This window comes from Lissotriton vulgaris, chromosome 12 (genome assembly GCF_964263255.1).
Source record: "Lissotriton vulgaris chromosome 12, aLisVul1.2, whole genome shotgun sequence".
NCBI classification, from domain to species: Eukaryota; Metazoa; Chordata; class Amphibia; order Caudata; family Salamandridae; genus Lissotriton; species Lissotriton vulgaris.
In genome coordinates this window covers 710,546,160-710,566,949 of record NC_141700.1, presented here as the reverse complement: position 1 = coordinate 710,566,949, position 20,790 = coordinate 710,546,160, and the positions used below count along the sequence as shown (strand labels likewise).

General features: G+C 42.8%; 1 protein-coding gene across 1 annotated transcript in view; it reads right to left on the bottom strand.

Annotated features, from left to right (window-relative positions):
- Positions 1–13,157, bottom strand: part of LOC147678071 (extracellular calcium-sensing receptor-like) — an 86,439-nt gene extending 73,282 nt beyond the window's left edge. The window contains exons 1-2 of the mRNA XM_086945618.1: positions 13,143–13,157; positions 4,993–5,793 (exon numbers count right to left, since the gene is read on the bottom strand). Coding sequence (XP_086801744.1) covers positions 4,993–5,793; positions 13,143–13,157 — 816 coding nt within the window. The remainder of the gene's footprint in view (positions 1–4,992; positions 5,794–13,142) is intronic.
- Positions 13,158–20,790: the final 7,633 nt, after the last annotated feature.

The following is a 20,790-nucleotide window of genomic DNA, read 5'->3' as shown; positions in this document are numbered from 1 at the left end:
GCAAGCACTACACAAACTTAATTTTTGTTATAACAGACTCTTTTTTACCCCTTCTGACTTGCACAAATTTAAACTACTAGAATCTAAAAAGTGTTGGTCATGTCCATGTGAGGACATTGACTTTCTCAATTTGTTTTTCCACTGTCCGTTGGTTAAATCTCTATGTTTCATATTTGGTCCAAATTAAATGACATTCTATCCACAAATTTCTCTTTTGACATTACACATATATTTTTGGGAGGCTCCTCACCAATATGTAGTGCTCACTGTAATGTGCGAAGATTCATTGACTTATTTATAGCCATCTCCCTCCAAATCATCCCAACCAATTGGAAAGATACCTCTAAAATCTCATATCAGGCTTGGTGGAACTTGTTATGTCATCACCACAGGCTTGATCGTGCATTCGCCACGTCAGTGCCTTTATTAATCAAAAAGGAGTTGTTATGGTCACCTCTTACAGCGTACCTCTCTAAGCATGTTCCTTGTACTATTCATGTTCCCATTGAAAGCACCCTCTTCTTTCTTTATTATTTGTTTACTTTTATCTTTTAAAGATGTTGTAGATATTGATTAACGATTCAGAAAAGGGGGTGGTGATGAACAGAGTGTCTGAATTAAGCAGACCACTCTCACCCAGTCCAAAGATCAGGGCTTGATCCATCACCGTTATTTATCTCACTGCACCATCCCAGCTCAGAACCTGGCTATATGCAAATCAGTCTGTCCCTGGCCCAGTGCATCATGGGAACAGGGCAGACTAAACTACCAAGCCAATTCTTCACCAGAAAGGAGACAAGCTACCGGGGACCGGTTTCTGGCATTTCAGCCGTCTTCGGCCCGGCTTGCTTGAATCCTGATGGTGCAGTGAGAAAGGGACTCATGTCTGAGTATACCCTGCCACACCTATAGTGGCCAAAAACGATTCAGAAAAGGGGGTGGTGATGAACAGAGTGTCTGAATTAAGCAGACCACTCTCACCCAGTCCAAAGATCAGGGCTTGATCCATCACCGTTATTTATCTCACTGCACCATCCCAGCTCAGAACCTGGCTATATGCAAATCAGTCTGTCCCTGGCCCAGTGCATCATGGGAACAGGGCAGACTAAACTACCAAGCCAATTCTTCACCAGAAAGGAGACAATCTACCGGAGACCGGTTTCTGGCATTTCAGCCGTCTTCGGCCCGGCTAATTTGCATATAGCCACGTTCTGAGCTGGGATGGTGCAGTGAGCTAAAAAACGGTGATGGATCAAGCCCTGATCTTTGGACTGGGTAAGAGTGGTCTGCTTAATTCAGACACTCTGTTCATCACCACCCCCTTTTCTGAATCGTAGATATTGATTAGGCATTTTTTTATGCTACTGCCTCCCTCTTCCCCTCTATCTTTCTTTTTCTTTATCTTTCTCCTTTCCCCTTTCAAAATCTTAAAAAGCTCTTTTTCCTTTGTACAATTTTATTTCCCATTTATGAGACTATTTTTGCAAGTATTATATTATAATATCATTAGATTTTTCACTGTAAATCATTTGCTTTTGTAATGATGTTTTACTATGTTTACTATGTGAAATAAGGCTCCTTAAACTCAAAGTTAATAGGCATTTAAAAAGGGATTGTAATGACTATGAATGTTATCCTTTTGTTACATGAAATCCTTGTTAACACCTTGGCTGCTAAGGAAATTCCCCTCCTGTGCTGGAAATTGTTGATCTACTTTATTCATGAAGAGCTCAGCTCGTCATAGGCACAGCTCCAGTGTGCCTCATGACGAGCTGAGCTCGTCATGAGCAGGGAAGGGGTTAAGCCCCGTTTGGAGAGATATCATTTTGTTTTGTACTTTTCTAATTATTCAAAATGTTATGACTGTATGACTTAAGCCTGCCTTGTGGGAAAGCTTACACTGGGTACAATAATCCTTAGTTGGTTATGGTGTGAGGCCATTGTTAACAGCTATAGGCTTCATTGGTATGCAGGGGAATGTTATTGACAAATGTCATAGGTCTGGCCTGAATTGTATTAAAAGTTATTTGGAAGACAGTAGGCCAGGCTTGTCTATTGAGATAAGTATAAACTAAAGCCAATAGGCCCCTATAAGTGGATTATTATCACATTATGTAAAACCGTAGAAAGGAATTTAGTTATATGTAATCTTACAGATTACCATAGGGGTTTAGTGCTGGTTACCCACTCTGACAAACCCTGGGAGTAGAATTTCACTAACAGGATTCTTGTTAGGCCCTATTGAGGAGGTGTTGTATATTGTTTTGCTAACTATAATTTTGTATGTTTCTGTAAGTTTAAAAATGTGTGTCTGATGGTTGCCAGTTTCTGCACACTTCAGTAGACCTTAGTTGCATATAGTGTTGAGCTATTGGTAAAGGCTAGAGGCTTTATCTGTTTACTGGGAAACGTTATGGCAGATTCCTTAGGTGTGCTCTGTTTATAATAAAAAGTTATGAAGAAATGTTTAAGGGTGGATGGTTCTTACACTGTACTAATTCCTGTAGGCAGGAATTTTGTTTTGGAATCTCACAGGTTACTGTAGTAGGCAAGGGATTTGATGTTAGTATTTTACCTCAACACACCATGGGGATAGATTCTTTGCACTCTTATATACTATAAGTAGGGGGTTTTAAATTATTTTGGCAACTATATTGAGTTCATATTTGTAATTTTATTATGCTATAACTGGTGTGTGCCTTGTGAGAAGGTTTATGAGCCCAAAAAGTTGGTAGGTATTTTGATACTGACTAACTGTCTGAGGAATACATTTGGTGTTCGTTACTGCCTCTGACAAACCCTAGAGGAAGACAATTTGTACTGTAATAGTTCCTGCTAGAGTATTTTCATAGCTGTCTGCCAGGGTCTTGTAATAAAACAAATGATTAAATATTAACTACATCCATATGTTTACAAACATATAGCCACATAAATACATAGCTGACATTTGGGTCAACTCTTTTCAACTATTGGTCTGTCCCAGTGTATTTTATAGGTTGCTTCAATCCATGCAAGCGAACAGCATGAGGTAATGGTGCAGTATGCATCAGTCACTGGCTCTCTTGAATAGTAACTGACGGCATTTTCTGATCATGTGTGTATAACCACCTGCAAATTAGTGCACTTCAGAGACAGGGATTTTTGGCCAGTCCTTTAGTTTAGAATTTTCTCTTTTTACAGATCCCCGTTTATTTCATAGCTTCTCCTATTTTATTGTGATGTTTCTTAAGAGGATAGTACAGCTTTCAAGGCAGTGCTAACAGGCTGCTTGCTTTCTGCTCATTCCTTATGCAGTGTCTCACATCCCCTGTGTTGTAGGACACCATTATGGAATACTGTTGTCCATTGTGCATCATTGTTTTACCATTCCATGACAGTCAACATATTGGTTTTGAATGTGGTGGGCACTCTTGAACTTTAAAACATGATAGGCTTTTTACAATACCTTTGCAATATGAACACCCGCTGCTATGTTTTGTTTCGGTATTGCAAGCATGCCCAACAAGTTTAGATGGCAGCCTGTTTTCTTTTTTCTTCATGTTGTGCTATTTCGTTGTCAAGATACAAACATTTAAACAGTTTATCATCACTTTTGCTGAAGAATGCTGCTTTTGACCTCATCAGGTTCTTAGACTTTTTCTTTTTCTCATGTAATTACATCTTTCTAACCCTGGTGACGGACCTCATCTCATAACATTAAAACACTCAGGCCTAGATGTATCAAGCCTTTTGAGATTCGTTAAGGCCGAAATTCGCAGAATTTCGGCCTTAACGAATCGCAAACGGACATTTTGCATCTTTTGGGATGTATGAGAAATTAGCAAAATAAGGAATCGCAAAAAATTGCGATTCCTTATTTTGCTTAAGCATTTAAGGAATCGCAATTTTGCGATTCCTTAAATGCCATGTATGAAGCAATTTCAATTTGCGAATTCAGGTTAAGAAATCGCAAATTAACACCAATTTCAGGTTGGTGTTAATTTGCGAATTCCATTCAAAATTCACAATTAAGCAATTTTGAAGGTGGCATGTGGCACACATACATGCCCATAGGGCATGTATGTGGGCCATATGCACACACATGTAAGTTTCAGGGGTGCAGCAGGGTGTCCATGAGACACCCCTGCACCCTTGCAATAATTCTCAAATTGCGATTAGCAAATTGCGAATTCGCAATTTGAGAATTATTTCACAATCATTCCTATGGGCCTCCTGGCCCATAGGAATGAATGGGAAATTATTCCTTATTTGCGAATTCGCAACTTGCGAATTCGCAAATTAGAAATAATAAGGAATCGCAAAAAAAAAGCGATTTTAAACATACATCCCATTTTGCGATTTCTTAATAGCGATTCGGTAAAAATCGCTATTAAGAAATCGCAAATGGGAACGATGATACATCTAGGCCTCAATTCCTTACATTCTCTAGCTCTTGTGCCCCTTTTCTTTTTCAAATGAGCATCTGAGCAGAGCTGATTGGAACCTGAGGGGTACCTCTGCACTGCAGTAAAAGAGTTAGATTGGTGGGGGAAAATGTGTCTGTTCCAGTATTAAAGACTGTGCTTAGGAAGCGTTTGAGCCCAAAGATACCTTTGCTATATACAAACATAAGCATGCTGAGCACTTTGCTCATAGGGGAATGTTATGTTGTATACAATTAGTTTAAAAGATCTGATTATCCTAAGATACTTCAGTTTATGTTGCTTGATTAGGATTCTGGGAAAACCATTCCTAAGAGTGGTACCAAAAGCACACAACCTTACTATGCTAGCTACATTACAAAGCCTCCTGTTTGAAATATTACAGAGGAAGATGAAATGTCAGGAGACACCGGATAACATTTTATATCAACATTATTTACTTGTTTAAGGGGCCTTGTTTGGGATCCTAAAACCTGCTAGTGACTTGTTGAACCAATTAGTTTTAAAGTCTGTATCTTGCTATTCCTTCTTTAAAGTAGTAAGTTTAACTAAAATGCATGCAAATTCTCACCTGCCAAGGCTTAAAGTCAGACTTGTCAGCGCAGCTTCGGTTCTGGAAGGGTCCCTCCCCATTGATGCAGGTCCGCAGTTTATGCAGGGCATGAGCGATGGCATAGACAGCTTTATGAGTTGGTGAATTGCTGATTTCTGTCTCATCAGGGAGTAGCATATTAAGCCTTGTGGCATTCTCCATGTTGTGACAGTCATTGCTATCAGTAACAGTTTGATTTGCCTCATCTTTTGACCACTGGCAACCAAAGGCATTCTCCCAGAAACTCCTTAAAAAGATGTTGGTAGGGGCAAGAGAGGGCCAGAGATGAAGCATGAAATCTCGAATCCCTGGCACAGAACTATCCTTGATTCGTATTACCAGGGAGCCATTAATAAAATTAAAGTACAAAGGGGCCCATGCATCACTTCCAATCCAAACTTTTCCAGTGAGATTAAGTCGTGTTGCCTCCATCATGAAAGGAAGCATGGAATCCCAAGTGGCAAAAACCACAATGACCTTGGCCTGAGATTCCTTGATCACCTGGATAATGTGATTTATTCTCCTCTGGGAGTAGCTTACAGGGAGCCTTTCGTGGAAAGCAGCACAGACTGAATACTTGGCCAACTCGTCGATAAGGAGCTGGCTACCAAGTTGGCCATAGTCAGTGTCTTCAGCCAACACACCAACCCAAGTCCACCCGAGCAGACCAATGAGATTGGCCAGCACATGGGACTGATATTCATCACTCGGGACGGTGCGCAGGAAGGAGGGGAAGTGCTGTTTGTCACTAAGTAGAGCAACAGTGGATCCATAGCTGATCTGAAAGGAGAGCAAGCAGATAAATGTATCAGAATATTCACTCAGATTGGTTGAATGCAGCAAAAAAAATCTAATTTCACTGTATTACTACAAGTCAGATGCAAGTCTTATTGTGAACTGTCCCCTTTGACTTTAAATCTAGCTAATCAGGTTCAACTTGATGTAGCCCTAATTTGAGAAAGGTCTTATAGAAGTTAACATTTTCCGGGGAAAGTCATAACATATCATGAAACTGAGCCTTTAAAAATTACCTCTTACATTCTTTCATGGATCTTATTTTACGCTGAACTACAGAAGCCAGGTAGGCCATTTTAGAACCCATCACCTATTTCTTTTAATACCTGACTTAATCAAGAATTTTCAATTTGTAGACCCGTTTTAAATGTATTTTACTGCTATTTCTGATACAAAGTCAAGTTATGCTAATGATGTAAGGTAAATGATACAGTTGTCAGTAAATCTAGCTCACACAGCTAGACCATGGCTTACCTCAGCTATAAATTGCTCCCTTTCTGGCTTTGATATTCTCTGTCTACAAACACTGAACATACAAATCAAGTAAGGTATTTTGTCTTTCAAGTTCCTTTATTGCAACTAGTTATTCCAGTTCCATCCTACTACTTGCCAAATCTGTGACCTTTAATCTCTGTAGACCATGACTCACTTAATATGTTCTGCCTTCATGAAAGCAAACAGAAGCACAGATAGACCATTCCCCTTCTAAAGTCACATTTCATGTATACTCTTGCAGATTTGGTATTAGACTCAATTTATTCACCCATGTGGAAATGTGTTTTCTCTATTGGTAAAGTGAAATATATTGTTTTCATGTTTATACATTTCTACTTTTCAACTTAAAATAACATTCTGAAGGTAAGTCCCTTTCACATTTAAACATGATTACATCTGCTGTTCAATTTTGTGTTCTGCATATAATGGGGACTGTGTTTTGGTAAACTCAGGGGCAAGATTATAAGTACAGCTGCACTGCGAGTAAGATGGCTGGGAACACATACGTCAATTCAAATGCATGCCTATCAAGGCAATGGGGAATGACTAACCGGCTGTGCCTATTTCATTGCACACAGCTCACTGTTCCCTTGCAGTACTCACTTCTCTGCACCGCATAACAACTGGAAGACATGTGAGTGTAACACACAAAGCTTGAATCATCTAGCTGCCAAACTCTCAACAATAGTAAGAAACAGCCTAGTAGTTTGTGCATTTGCTGATATGGTCTATGCCATACTATTCATTCACGTGACTTACCTATATATGCAGATATTCTAACAGCACCAGAACACAATCTTTTTGCACAGGACCACAGTGTAAAGAAATCATAATCTAGGGTCTGATCCAGATGATGTAGCTCTTCTATCATAATACATGGGATTTTACTTTTACAATGTAGTAATTAATGTCCAAATCTGTTTTAGCACGACACTTGCTCCTAATAACACGTTTTATTGGGCCACATTTATTTTCACCAACATTGAATAAATAGTATATATGTAGATGTGCATGGCATATATATTTTTATCACAAATGTTGAGTGTGAGGAAGAGCCATGAATCATGGAATGCAAAGCCTCGATTGACTCATTATGCGACTTTCCTCCCTCAACAATGGTAATAAAACATATTATGATTTTCACATCTTCATATATGGTTATGTCATGTCATTTTTATGTGCATTCTATTTTTAGAGATGTATTTTACCACAACCATTTTGCAAGCCGTTACATTTGCGCAGGAAGGTAAAAAAACAATTAATAGATAATGTGACTATTAGGAGAATATTTTCTTTATTTATATGAGAAGTAATTGCTACATGCATTCTCTGAGGCATTTCCATCTTTAAATTAATTGTCACATTCAATTTGTGGGCTAGCAGAAGATGGTTTTCTCATATCGCTGTTGTTATATATATGCACCGTGAGTTTTCCTGTTATCGCACTGTCTCCAGATCGAGGGGCGCGTCGTTGACTGGATCCTACAGGACAATCCAAATATTGCAACAATCCTTTTCACAAAGGAAACAACGTCATGTACGATTCCAAATATTTATTTAATCAGCCACCATCGGACGCGTTTCGGAGCTTCACGCCCCTTGTTCACCAATACCGAGGCCCTATTGAAACCAATCTTTAACACCTTGGCTGCTATGGCTTTTCCCCTCCTGTGCTGGAAAGTGCTATTTTACTTTATTCATGATGAGCTCAGCTCGTCATCAGCACAGCTCCAGTGTGCCTCATGACGAGCTGAGCTCGTCATGAGCATGGAAGGGGTTAAGGCCATCATCACCACGTAGTTCAACTCCAAATGCATAGATAGTGACAACAGACCAGTAGCTTTTTACAAATCTTTTTGTTATAATCATCGTTCAACACACATTTGACCATTTCCAAATGTATTCAAAGTGATTGTAGATGTAGGATCACGCTATGATTACAATTTATGTTAAGGTGCAGACATTTTCATACTGTCATCATTATATCGTTATCGATTTATAGACATCAACAACAAACTCATAGTTCATTGCCTTTTGAGTATATTAGCATTAGTATGCTCAGTGACCCAGAATAACTTTTGGTATGACAATTGTATTTTGTTCTGCTACACCAAGATTGTGAATATTGCCTAATAATTGACGCAAACTTGTAGCGCAAATATAATCCGTACTTCTATAGTCTGCGCAACTTCGTTATTTTGCCCAAGTGGGCAATTGGCCAAACCCCACTTTTTTAACAATTTATATGCACCTCAAAACAGTTTATCGATAAATACCAATAACAACATCGCTTATTGGAAAATGTACTGAATATATATATATATATATATATATATATCTACTAGCAGCCCGCCCCAGCGTTGCCTGGGGCAGAAAGGGGCTGGGGGCAGTACATCCGCTCTGACCCCCTCCCGCCCAGGCTCACTCGGGCCCCCCTCTCGCCCGACTCACTCGTGCCCCCCTCCCGCCCAGACTCACTCGCTCCCCCCTCCCGCCCAGACTCACTCGCGCCCCCCTCCCGCCCCGACATTTTCATTTACTGCTGCCTCCTTCTTTCCTCCCCCTGCATCACAGTCTCACTTTCCCTTTCCTTACCTGTGCCGCCGCTCCTCACTGCACAGCCGCTCGTCACTGCACCGCCCTCCTCCTTCGCCGTCATCACGCACGTCGCGTCGCGGCCAGCGCTAGGTCCCGACCGGCGCTACTTTCAGGGGACTACTTTGTTTACAAACTTAATTTTTTTATTTACTTTTTTTTTTACATTTATATAGCCTATGTCCATCTACACACCCTGACATTTTCATAGATGTATCGGGTGTGTAGATTGGCGCTGTGGTTCCTGAGTTTACCTGGCCAAAAGGGGCAAGTTCTCTCTTTATAATAGTAGTATATATATATATATATATATATATATATATATGCAGGGTGTAATATTCCATTTATTAAAATTGTTGAGTGTTGAAAGGGCTCATTATTCTAGGAAGGTGAAGAGTAGCCTCAAGTGAGATATGATTTTCCCCCCACTCCCCTCCCCATCACATACTTCAGTCAGTGCATATATGGTTTATGCTATGCTGTTTGGTTATGCATATTAGTTAAACATATCATGTTTATCGTTTTCATTGTGAACCAAGATCCAGGAGGTTATATCTTTGCACTGAATTCTGGGCATTGCAGCTCTGTTCAAGATGACCTCACTACTTACATTTCTATGCACCCTGCAGAATTATCCCTATGAGATCCCAAATGGATTTCTTCACAGAGATGTGCACTCATATCCACATTGTCCTGTGAAATCTTGCAATAGAACATGGACAGTGGCCCCTGCACCCAGAACACTTAATGAAAGAGAAAGAAAGTACTCTATAATCGAAAGGGAATTACTCGCTTGTGAGGTGCTAAGTTTGTGTTACACACTGACCATAAGGCTTTAGTACAAATACTGTCTGCTGGTGGAGGTGATAAATGTACTGCAGATTTTGCTTGGTTATGTTCCAAATTACAAGAGCGATAATTTTGACAGTGCCTGTGCGCCAGGTAAATGTAATCAACCAGCTGATTGCTTGTCTTGGCTTCTGCTTTGAAACCTCGGAGCCGCACTATCTTACTGATGATTTTGAAGTGGTAGCAAGTATCATTGATATATGCTAGAAGTGCAGGGAAGTGAGAGAGTGTGAATGGACTTCAGAAGACCTAAGAGATGAAGAATTAAAACATATTAGGGAATACGTACTCAGGGGTTGGTCTTACTCAAAATTTTTAAAAGGACCACTTCAGTCATGCTCCCAAGTTGCTTCAGAACTAAGTATAACCAATGGTTTGTTTTGTAGAAGTTATAAGTGCATTCCTCCATGATGGATACATAATAATTTGGTGATCTAAGCACACCAAAGTCACATGGCTATACAAGCTTAAAAAATGTGTTAAGAGAATACTATTGGTGGCCAGACATGGATATGGATGCAGAGGTTATGGTAAGATCATGCAAGGTTTGTGCCATGTCTGATAAACACTTTGTGACCAGAGTTCCCCCATGAAAAGTATGGCATAGCCTACCACAGCTTAGAAGAAAGTGGGTTTAGAGATTTTAGGTCCCTTTAAAAACTTACCTCTCAATATGAAATATGTTAGGGTGCTTCTATATTTTCACTCCAAATGACCTAAAGTTAAATTCATGGAAAGAATCACCACAACAAGTGAACTGGAGTGCCTGATGAAGGTTTTTAGCAGAGAAGGTTTCCCAGACACCTTTGTAAATGGCAGCGGTGTCCGACTGTGTTTCAGAAAGATACATACATTTTTACAACATCATTACATAAAACATACACGGACAACCTTGAATGACCCCATTGTAATTGACAAGTAGATTGCTTCAGTAGATATTAATCTTAAATAGAGTCTTCAGCTAGCTCTCATGAGCAATGACCCATATATTTTGTCTATTTGGAATAAATTGTGGGCTTTCAGGTTGACCCCCACGCTGTCACTGGGGTGGCCCCATTCTTGTTGCTAAAAGGGAGACATTGTTCTACGAATCTTGTCCATGGTGGCTAAAAATCTGTGGGGATATTTTCAATAACGTGTGATAATCTTCGCAAAATAAGCTTAACACAACTTTTCACACCGCAGTCTATCGCGGGAGAATAATGCTGTGTTAATGTTGAATTCCCAACACGGCGGTACCGTGCGATAGTCTCGCGATAACGCATCAAATGTCCGCGATAAAGTCACCGGGAAGGCGTTAAAAAAGTAAACTCTGCTGCAAAAAAAGTTGCGATGGGCCCAACTGCAATAATAAAATTAGCGACCATCTTCCCCAAGCCAGCAATTCACACATGTCAGGCGGGAAAAATCACTATAAAAGTAAAATAAAGCCAAACAGCGAAGCGCAATGGAGGTAGCCAAAGCAAGTAAAGAGGACAACTAGAACGCCACAGGCCCCCCGGATGACCAGCCTGGGACCTCAGGGTCAGGGAAGGGCAAGGACAAGAAGAGTAGGAAGAAGCGGTTAAGTAAGCAGGAAAACAGAATCCTAATAACAGAGGTGGTAGAACACCATCAACAACTGTTTGTCACCTCCACTGTGTCTTTGGCAACAAAAAATTGAATATGGCAGTCCATCGTGGACAAGGTGAATGCAGTTAGAGTGCTGAAGAGGACAATGGAAGAGGTCAAGATGCGCTAAAATGATGTGAAGCGTAAAACAAATCAGAAAATTGCCGACAACCGGAAGGCAGCAATGCAGACTGGAGGTGGGAGTCCAGCGCCACAGGAGGAGCTGGACGAGATGTAGTATATAGTGTCCACAGTCATCAGTGGGGAGACGGTGGCAGGAGATGGGGGACAGGACACTGCTCAACATGACTGGACACAACAGCACCAGGGTGAGTAATGACCAGGGACTTGTGGGACGGGGGAGATGGGCCAATGGCACACATGCACATTTAAGTAAAGCATATCTGCCGACAAACTATGCCCCAGACCCCCAACTCTCACCAAGAGACCAATATACTCAGGTATGCAACATCCCACCACTGTATAAGCATGGAAGTCAAAGGTACACTGCATGTAAGGGAGAAGGGGAAGCAAAACGAGAGCTGTAGGGGCGAGTCCCCCAAAAAGGAAGCACACAGACAGAACATGCAGAGCACATCAACATTGACAACGATGTGGTACAAACTGCAACACATCCACAACAGAACAGAGGACACAACTGGTGCCGCATGTGTGTAGAAACTGGCCAATCACATTTGGCATAGCAGTGAAATGTGATATGATAATGTACAAGTACAAACACACATCAGCGATGTTGTCGAAAAGTCCACTGTCCCGCATCAAATAGGTAACTCTTCCCAAACAGTCACAATGTACAATGTCATGCAGTCTATATGTAAACATGTACAATGCGACAGCATACATGTGAACACAATGTTAAACTGCATCTCCCCTTCACATTGCAGGGGGATCACCAATTCCTCCTGCAGAACAGCCCAAACCTCTCTTCTCTGATGATGAAGAGGACCACCACACCTACAACACTGATGCCCTCCAAGAGTTCATTGACAGCCGCCCCAGCCCACCTCCAGGAGGAGGGCAGCCCAGCTGCATCAATGAGACCCCACCCCCTGCACTGACCACACAGCAGGCAGCACCCACCACCACAGCTGCCTCCCAGGAACCCCACAAAGGCCTCATGGCCTTCTAACGCCGTGTGTTGGGGTGCCAGGAGCAGCTGGCTGAACAGCTGCAGGTGGGGCTCTGACCACATGCAGCCAAACTAAATGCCATACGTTGGTGTCTAAGCTCCTTCAGGGACCACTCACAGTCCATAATTGACACCCACAGTCCACTCCATGCCCTCCAAAGAACCATGGCTGACATTGCTGGATTCCTGACTCTGAGACCTGTGTGGCTCCAGCGATCTCACCCGGGAGTTGGGACACATGCGGAGATTAATGGAGACCATGGAGCGGTCGCAGGCAGAAAGAGCGGCTGCAACTGCTGCATACCAACGAGTGGTAGCTGGGTTCCTCAATTACCTAAAAACCCTCCACATGACATTGCTGTCACAAAGCCTGGAGCTGATGAATTCAGCTGCTACCACTACATTCACATCTCTGCCCCCTTAAGTGTCAGTTCCACACAGTGCTGGAGAAATAACACCACCGCCCACACGTGAGGCACATGAAACAGCAGAGGAGGAAGATGTGGATGAATCTGACTTCCTGGTAAAGAAGAAAACTGTGGCATTCATCTCTGCAATATGGACAGTTGCTGCTTGGTTCTGCCCTCTGCATCATCACCTTCTACTGTCCACCCATACACTCTGCGACACTCACCTTTGACCTCGACATGGACTGCAATATTCTGTTTGTTCACCAATGACACAGCATTCAGACTGCTGACTGAGCTCTTCCCCTTCCAATGAACTTCTCATACCCTGAATGACTGGCCCTCGACGGGGCAACAATGTAAAGTGGGCTTTGCATGGCCCTGTACTGCTCCAGCTACAACACTCCTCTGGATGTGCATTAAACATTCATATTGACACAAATGTTTCATGTCTATGATCTTTCAAGTGTGGAAGTATGGATGAATGTAGGGTCAGTGACCCGCCTTACGTCCATGTTGCTCATGTTGTGGGACTTGGGTCACAGGGTGACACATTGCCGATTGCGGTCCAGGTGGTGCAGGCACCACAACAGGGACACACGCAACAGTTACTTCCTTGTCCGGCCCAGGACGAAACCATGACCAGAGCCCCGGGGTCATTGTTCACACTCTGACACTGGACTGGCATATGCCAGGCCAGCCCACTTCGCTTACGCTTACAGGGGGGACAACAATGCTACATGTCCCAGGTTTTCCTTGTAGTGATCTGCTGATCACAGGTCTAGTTGTCAACATGCCACAGTCACTCCCTCACGGCTGGTTTACACCCATGTAACACCCATCCAGCATACACGTAACAGGTCATGTGACCCTGCCAACAAAAAGGGCTGGGCGCACAAGCTGAATGCCATTTCCACTCTCTATCTGGGTGTGTCTGTGTGCTTCTTATTTATGCATGTGGGCCTAGGGCCCTACCATGGCACATTCCCCAGGGCTGGAGGTTATATGATGGCATCTTCACCGCGATACCCAATCATAGAGGGCCCATGACTTGCGGGTCACAGACTTGGTGGCATTGGACACACTGCGGCCAGCGAGGCACACCGCAATGGGACGGTGACTTTCGGTGCTCTGAGGAAGGGGAACCTTATGTGCTGAGCGGGTGTGCAGCCTGTGATGATGCACCATCCTGGCGGTCCGGACTGCCAAAAATGTGTGTGCCCTGCTGGACTGCAGTGTAGGCCTGAGCCAGCGGGCAATGCGGGCCTACCACGTGGCGTGGCCTCGCGGTTCACACTTTGTGTTACCTAAAGGGCTGAGCAGGTGTGCAGCCTGCAATGAGGCCCTGTGCACTGATATGTTCCCTGCCAGAATCAAGTGTGTGACCGGGTGGCCCGCGGTGCTGGGCTGCATGATGTGGAGGCTACCAAAGGCATGGGCCCGGGCTTGGAGCTTGCACTGGCACGTGGTGGGCCCTCTTGGAGACGTGCCGGTGGTGGAAGGTGAGCAGTGAGGCCTGGGTACGCATGGGCCAGCAGTCACCGCTGGGCAGTGGGAGGGGCTGAGGTGCAGCAATGTGTGTGCGCTGGGGTGGGCATGCGATGATGGCGTTTGCAATTGTATGTGCTCTGCCATTCCTAAATCTGGACTTTGTTTCAGATGAGGAACCTGGTGGACTGCAGTGTGTACTGGCACGTGGTTGGAGACACACCGGTGGCAGCAGGTGAGCAGTGAGGCTTGGGTCCGCAGTGTTGACACTCTCCCTCCCTCTCACTCTCCCTCTTTTCCTTTCCCAGTCTCTCTCTTTCTCTTTCTCTCTGTCCTTTGAAGATCGCATGACGCACCTTCTTATCTTGAATTTTGTCTTGCAGGCTGTGACTTACAGATTGTCCTGAAATGACCCGCCATGGCTCTTCAAAATTGTTGTTTTGATTTTGAATAAATGTTTTGTTTGGTAATTCAAAGATGACTGCGTTAGTCTCCTTTTCCTGACCTCACATGCATGTTGAGTGTTGTACTTGTGAGACATCCGGTGACTTGTTTTGTTCATGATTTTGTAAAGTTGATGTCACATATCTTTGGGGTGGTGGCGGTGGGTGTTGTAGCCCTCATGGGTGTCTGAGCTGCATGATCGTTGGCTCAATGTCATCTGTTGTTCTTCTGGACTGGCTCTGGGCTGAGCTCCCTTTTGTAGTGCAGGTTGTCATCCGACAGAGCAGGTGTTAAATTCCTGCTGCTAACATGCCTTATTGCCTGTTTTGTGATCTTATCACCGATCTTGCTGGTCATTGCGAATGTTGCGAAGTGGTGTGTTTGCTGCTTTTTGCACGAGAATACCTATTCTGCATCTCATTAGCGTTAGTTGCTGGGGTCATCTATGGTGATGTTTTTTGCAGCTGCTATCGCAGGTAAACTGGTGATATTTGCTGTTAGCACCACCTTGTAAATGGGGCAATACATGTATCGTCACTTTGGCTGCAATAAAGTGCAGATAGCTCGGCGATAAGTCCTTGAGAATATGCCCCTAGATTTTCAGGCATAACTATTGTACCACTCAGAAATTGTGCTCTATTCAAAGAAATACTGTCAAATAACAGGAAAAATACAATTTGAGGTATGCTGCCTTGCATGGGTCCTCTATAGTGGCTCTTCGGTTAGGAGATCTAGTCAGAATGTGTACTCCCAAAACAACTGTGAAAAGCATGATTAAATACTCGAAACCCATAAACATAGTTAAAATCAATGAAAAAAGTGCCTTGAGCCAAGATGGAAAATGCTGGAGTAAGATGAGAATATAGAAGTGAGTGAGTAAGTGATTTTCCTCTGATGAAACTGATAGTTCAAGTGTGAATAATGGGGATGAATTTGTCCATGTCAATGATTTGCAGAGGGTTCATTTCTCCGTAGTAGGAAGAATTAAATTGACTCCCTTCTTGGAAAGTTCTTCAAGTTTTCTAATTTTCTGTGTCAATCCACAAGGGGAGGAGATATATTGGGTCTTATGTTTTAACAGTTTTAATTATGTGGCACATAATATACTGTCCCATCTCTCTGCCCCCCCCCCCTTCCTTTCAGTGTCATGGTTCCCCCCAGAACTTTTCGTTCTGGAGAACATAAGAGGAATGGTAGAACTACTCTTCTGATGCCAATGGGTGTGAATAGATGCAAATAAAGTCTGTTCCCTTTACCTTGCTGTCAGGGTGTATTTATCAAGATATTTATCAAGATACAACATCGATTTTGAAGCAATCTAGCAATGGATTAAATGTTGGCACCTTTCCAGCAATGCCGAATGAAGTGCTGGGTGAAAGGAACAGCACTAGTGTTATGACACGAGTAGATGGAAGAACTTCCCTATACACAGGGCTGGCTTTTGGCATGGGTACCAATCTTCAGAGAGGAAAAAAGAACAGTCTGCATAATGGATCTGCAAACAGAAAACCCCTCTACCTTGGCTCCAGTGATTTCATTTAAAGTTCTTCCAATAGTTTCTAATGGGCCTTGGTCACTGTTTTTAGCACGCTACTAGCCTCTATCTTGCCCTCCCATCTATCTCAAATCCACTGTTGACACACATCAACACCTCGTCCCCTCCAAACAACTTTTAAACAGCCTGACAGAGCTGAGGTGATTTAGGTGAGCTGGGATTAGATGTGTTCAGATGCAAGTTGCTGTTTTTATGTAGCCAGCTAGGGACTGGCCTGGGAAAAGGGGCTGCTGCCTCATTTTATTCTCCACCAGCAAGTGAGGGCAACAAAATTCTTTCCGCCCAGGGTGGTATTGGAGCATGGGCTGGCCCTGCATATATGTTTGTCCAACTATGTGGCTTATAGGGCCTAGACATGGAGTTTTGAACCATGCTCTGAAAGTTGCATCCAATGGTGGAGAAAAAAACTGGAGTAACTACTAAGGAGCTGACAGATCCAGATGCTAGCACCTGTAAATGCATGGACCAGTGAAAAGGAAGGAAGAAAGAAAGGTTCCTCTTACAGAAGCACGCTCAAGGGGACTTTGATTGAGCAGACTTTGTAAGAGAGTACAGAAATATCTTCATGTGAAAGAAAAGTCAACCAGCACAACAATAGGACCCTGTTTAAAGACAACTACACTGCAATATAAAACATTTGATACAGCGCAACTTTTACAGATGGATTTCACCAGTGGAAACTGAGACATGTAGGCACCCTGGAAACAGGTGGAGACTAGTGAGTTTCCAGTTAAAATGACCCAATGAGGAATAGCCAAGCTACATTAAAAGGTGCATTGTAGAACTTCTAAGATTCTTGCATAAAGGGGTGACATTTCCTGACTGTGAGATAAATAGTTATTGAGCACAGATGTTGATCCCCTGAGATTCAGAAATACTGTGAGAACTGAGCAAGGCCCTATTTAGGGAAGCCTTGTCAGGGCCAGTGTCACCCCTTGAGAAAATTTCAGAGGGTGCATGGTCAAGCAGCAAAGAACGAGGGTGGAAGTTGAGAGCGATGAGGACCATGCATGTGCTATAAACTGAGCTGATCATCTACCAAACAAACAGATGGCGCATTCAGGGGACCGATGGGGGAGATGGGTCCTTATAGAGTATAAAATGAATGAGGAATGGTTTACTTTAGGGTGTGCATATGGCTCAACGGAAGATGATCCTGATATCTTCGATTTTTTGGATTTGGAGTTGTCCACATGGTCACCAACTATTATTTTAACTGGAGATTTTAATATTAATGGGGCAGGTGGGCTTGGACTGGCTTCTAATATGGGGTATCAGGGTAGAAAAAGGAGAGTTTGGTGTTCATTAGGTAACCTCGCAAGGAATAATGCTTTGATGGATGTATGGGGGACACTTTATCCTGATAAACAGGGGTTCACTTACTATTCAGCACCTCATAGGGTATGCGCTAGGTTAGATTACTTTTTTGATTCAAACTCTCTTCAATCAAAAGTAAAAATCGAAAAGCTACCACGTATAATCTCTTACCATAACCCTCTTATTTTAACAGTAAGCCTTAGCAGTAAAAGACCGGATCGTTTTTGGACATTTGAGAGGGGACTGTTAAAGGATGAGGCATATATTACCCATATGAAAGAGTGGATTACTGATTTTTTAAATATCAATAGAGGCAGTACGGAAGTTGGGAACGTTTGGGATGCATTTAAGGCAGCTATTCGAGGGGAGACAATAAGCTACAGTGTAGTGAGTCGGAGGAGGGAAAGGCAAAAAGATGAAGACCTCATTAAAGCGGTGATAGAAGCAGAGGATGAGTTAACTAGTAACGTCATAAGGGGAGCACCTCTAGATCAGGTATTAATAAAAATAGCTAAGGCAAAGATGGAGGAGCAGGAGAGCATAGCTAACAAAGCTGCTAAAACATACTTAGCAAATAGAGAGAGATGCTACGAGTTTAATGAATCTGTGGGTCGTACTCTTGCTATACGAACCAGGCAGAATGTGTCTACCAGTCAAGTGCGCGGGGTTCAGGATGAAGCAGGAATAATAGTTTCAGATACAGAGGGAATAAGAGAAGTATTTAGAAAATTTTATACCTCACTATATAATCAAGAGAACCCAACTGATGCCTCTAAGATAGGTGATTACCTCCGAGATATCCCAGTAACAATGTTATTGGAGAACGAGGCAAAGGGACTAGAAGACCCTTTTAGTTCTGATGAGATTTTTATTGCCCTGACTAGTTTACCCTCTGGGAAGGCTGCAGGACCTGACCAGATCCCAGTGGAATTTTTTTAATTTTTTGGGGACATAATTAAACAGGATCTGACAACTACAATGCAGCAGGCGCAGGGAGGGATATCGATCCCCAAAAGCTGGGCAGGGGCAGATATTGTCATAATTTTGAAAAAGGGCAAACCCCCTAACCAACCTGGATCATATAGACCCATAACATTGATGAATGCGGACACAAAAATATACTCGAAGGCATTGGCTCTTAGAGTTGCCAAAGTCATCAACAGACTTGTGAGCATTAACTAGCACGGGTTTATACCGGGGAGAGGCACCACCCATCACATACGAAAAGTCATTACCCTTCTTGATGCTGCAGAGGTAACAGGAGATCCGATGGCGATTATGTTATTGGACGCAGAAAAAGCCTTCGATCGGGTCTCCTGGGACTTTCTATGGTTTATATTGAGGAGGTTGGGTTTTAGAGGGGGGCTGGTAAGAGCGCTGCAGGTATTATATGAGGCCCCAACCGCTCACATTCGAGTAAATGCTGGATATACGCTTCCATTTAAAATAAAAAGCGGAACGCGACAGGGGTGCCCCTGCTCCCCACTTCTGTTCGCTCTTTATATGGACCCGTACATACGCCGCATAGAATTAAAATAATAATATCTGCCCAGTAGACACTTATGTGATCCAATGCAAAATCCTGGCCTACGCCGACGACGTAGCGATTGTGACTCCAAAACCTATGGAAGCCATGGCAGTGGTTGAGATGGAAGCCCAACACTTTGGAGAACTGTCTGGTTACGCTCTTAACACTACTAAAACACAGATTATTAAAAACTGTAAAGCACACTGCTTAGATAATCGGGTGGTGGAAAGTGGAGTATATTTAGGGGTAACAGTCACAGCGGATCTAGACAAATTAGTGGAGGCAAATATAGCACCTATAACAAGTAAAGCCAAGAAGGAACTAGACAGGTTACATAACATCCATTTTTCAATAGTAGGACGAACTAATATAATTAAAATGATTTTTCTACCAAAATTTTTATACCTATTTAGGGCTATACCTTTATTATTTGAGGCGAAATGGTTCAAAACTCTAGAGCATATGATAAACCGGTTTGTCTGGTCGCATGGAAAGACCCGAAGGGCATTGAGATTTATTGCACTACCTAGGGAACGTGGTGGATGGGCCTTGCCAGACTTAAAACTATATTACTGGGCGGCATCCCTTCAATACATGGCAGGGTTATGAGGAGGGGGAGAAAATGAAGGACAAGATCAGTTAGGAACCCTAGCAATTTACACATTGGCTTTAGGACTTTAAGAGGACTACATTTAAAACAGTCTAAGCAGCACATAGGATTTGGATTTCATTTGCGAAAAAGTTTGGCCTTGGTAGATATAACTCTTACACTAGGTTAAAAAATAATCCCAGTTTCCCTGATGATATATTCTCAGGGGTGGTTTTTAATGATTGGGCAAGACGCAGGATTACGAAGATGGGGGATATGATGGGAGCACAGGGGATAATGCAGTTTAGTGGTCTGCAGGCAATATATGGTTTGGATTCAACTCATTTTGTTAAGTATCTTCAAATAAGGAGCTTATGACGACAAAAACTGGAGGATTGGCGGGATTTAACTCGAATCCCATTCTGGATATTATAGAGAACGGTACAGAGGGTACAATAAGAAGATTTTACTCTGAGTTGATAGAGCATCAAGTTGATGATTTGGAAAAGTTTGAGAAAAGTGGACACAGAAACTGGGGGTTGAGAAGAAATGTTTTCATAGATCATTGGAATTAGGTCAGAAACTCCTGTGTTCAGCACCACTTCATGCACAACATTATAAGACTCTCTACCTATTATATCACACACCTGCCAGGATAGCGCAATGGGGAGGTACAGCTGGAATTACGTGTCCAAGATGTGATAGCGATGAAGCTGATCTTGTCCATATGCTTGCGACGTGTACCCATTTAAAAACCACCTGTGATGAAATTGAACTATTTCTTAAAAACTCATTAAGGATAGAAATCACACTTACCCCAGCAGTGGTGATGTTTGGAATAAATCAGAGTGCTACCCAGGTACCTTATGAATATTTCATATTCTTGGCTATGGCTGTTCTGAGGCTATGTATTGCCACAGCTTGGCTGGACCGTATACCACCCACATTCCATCA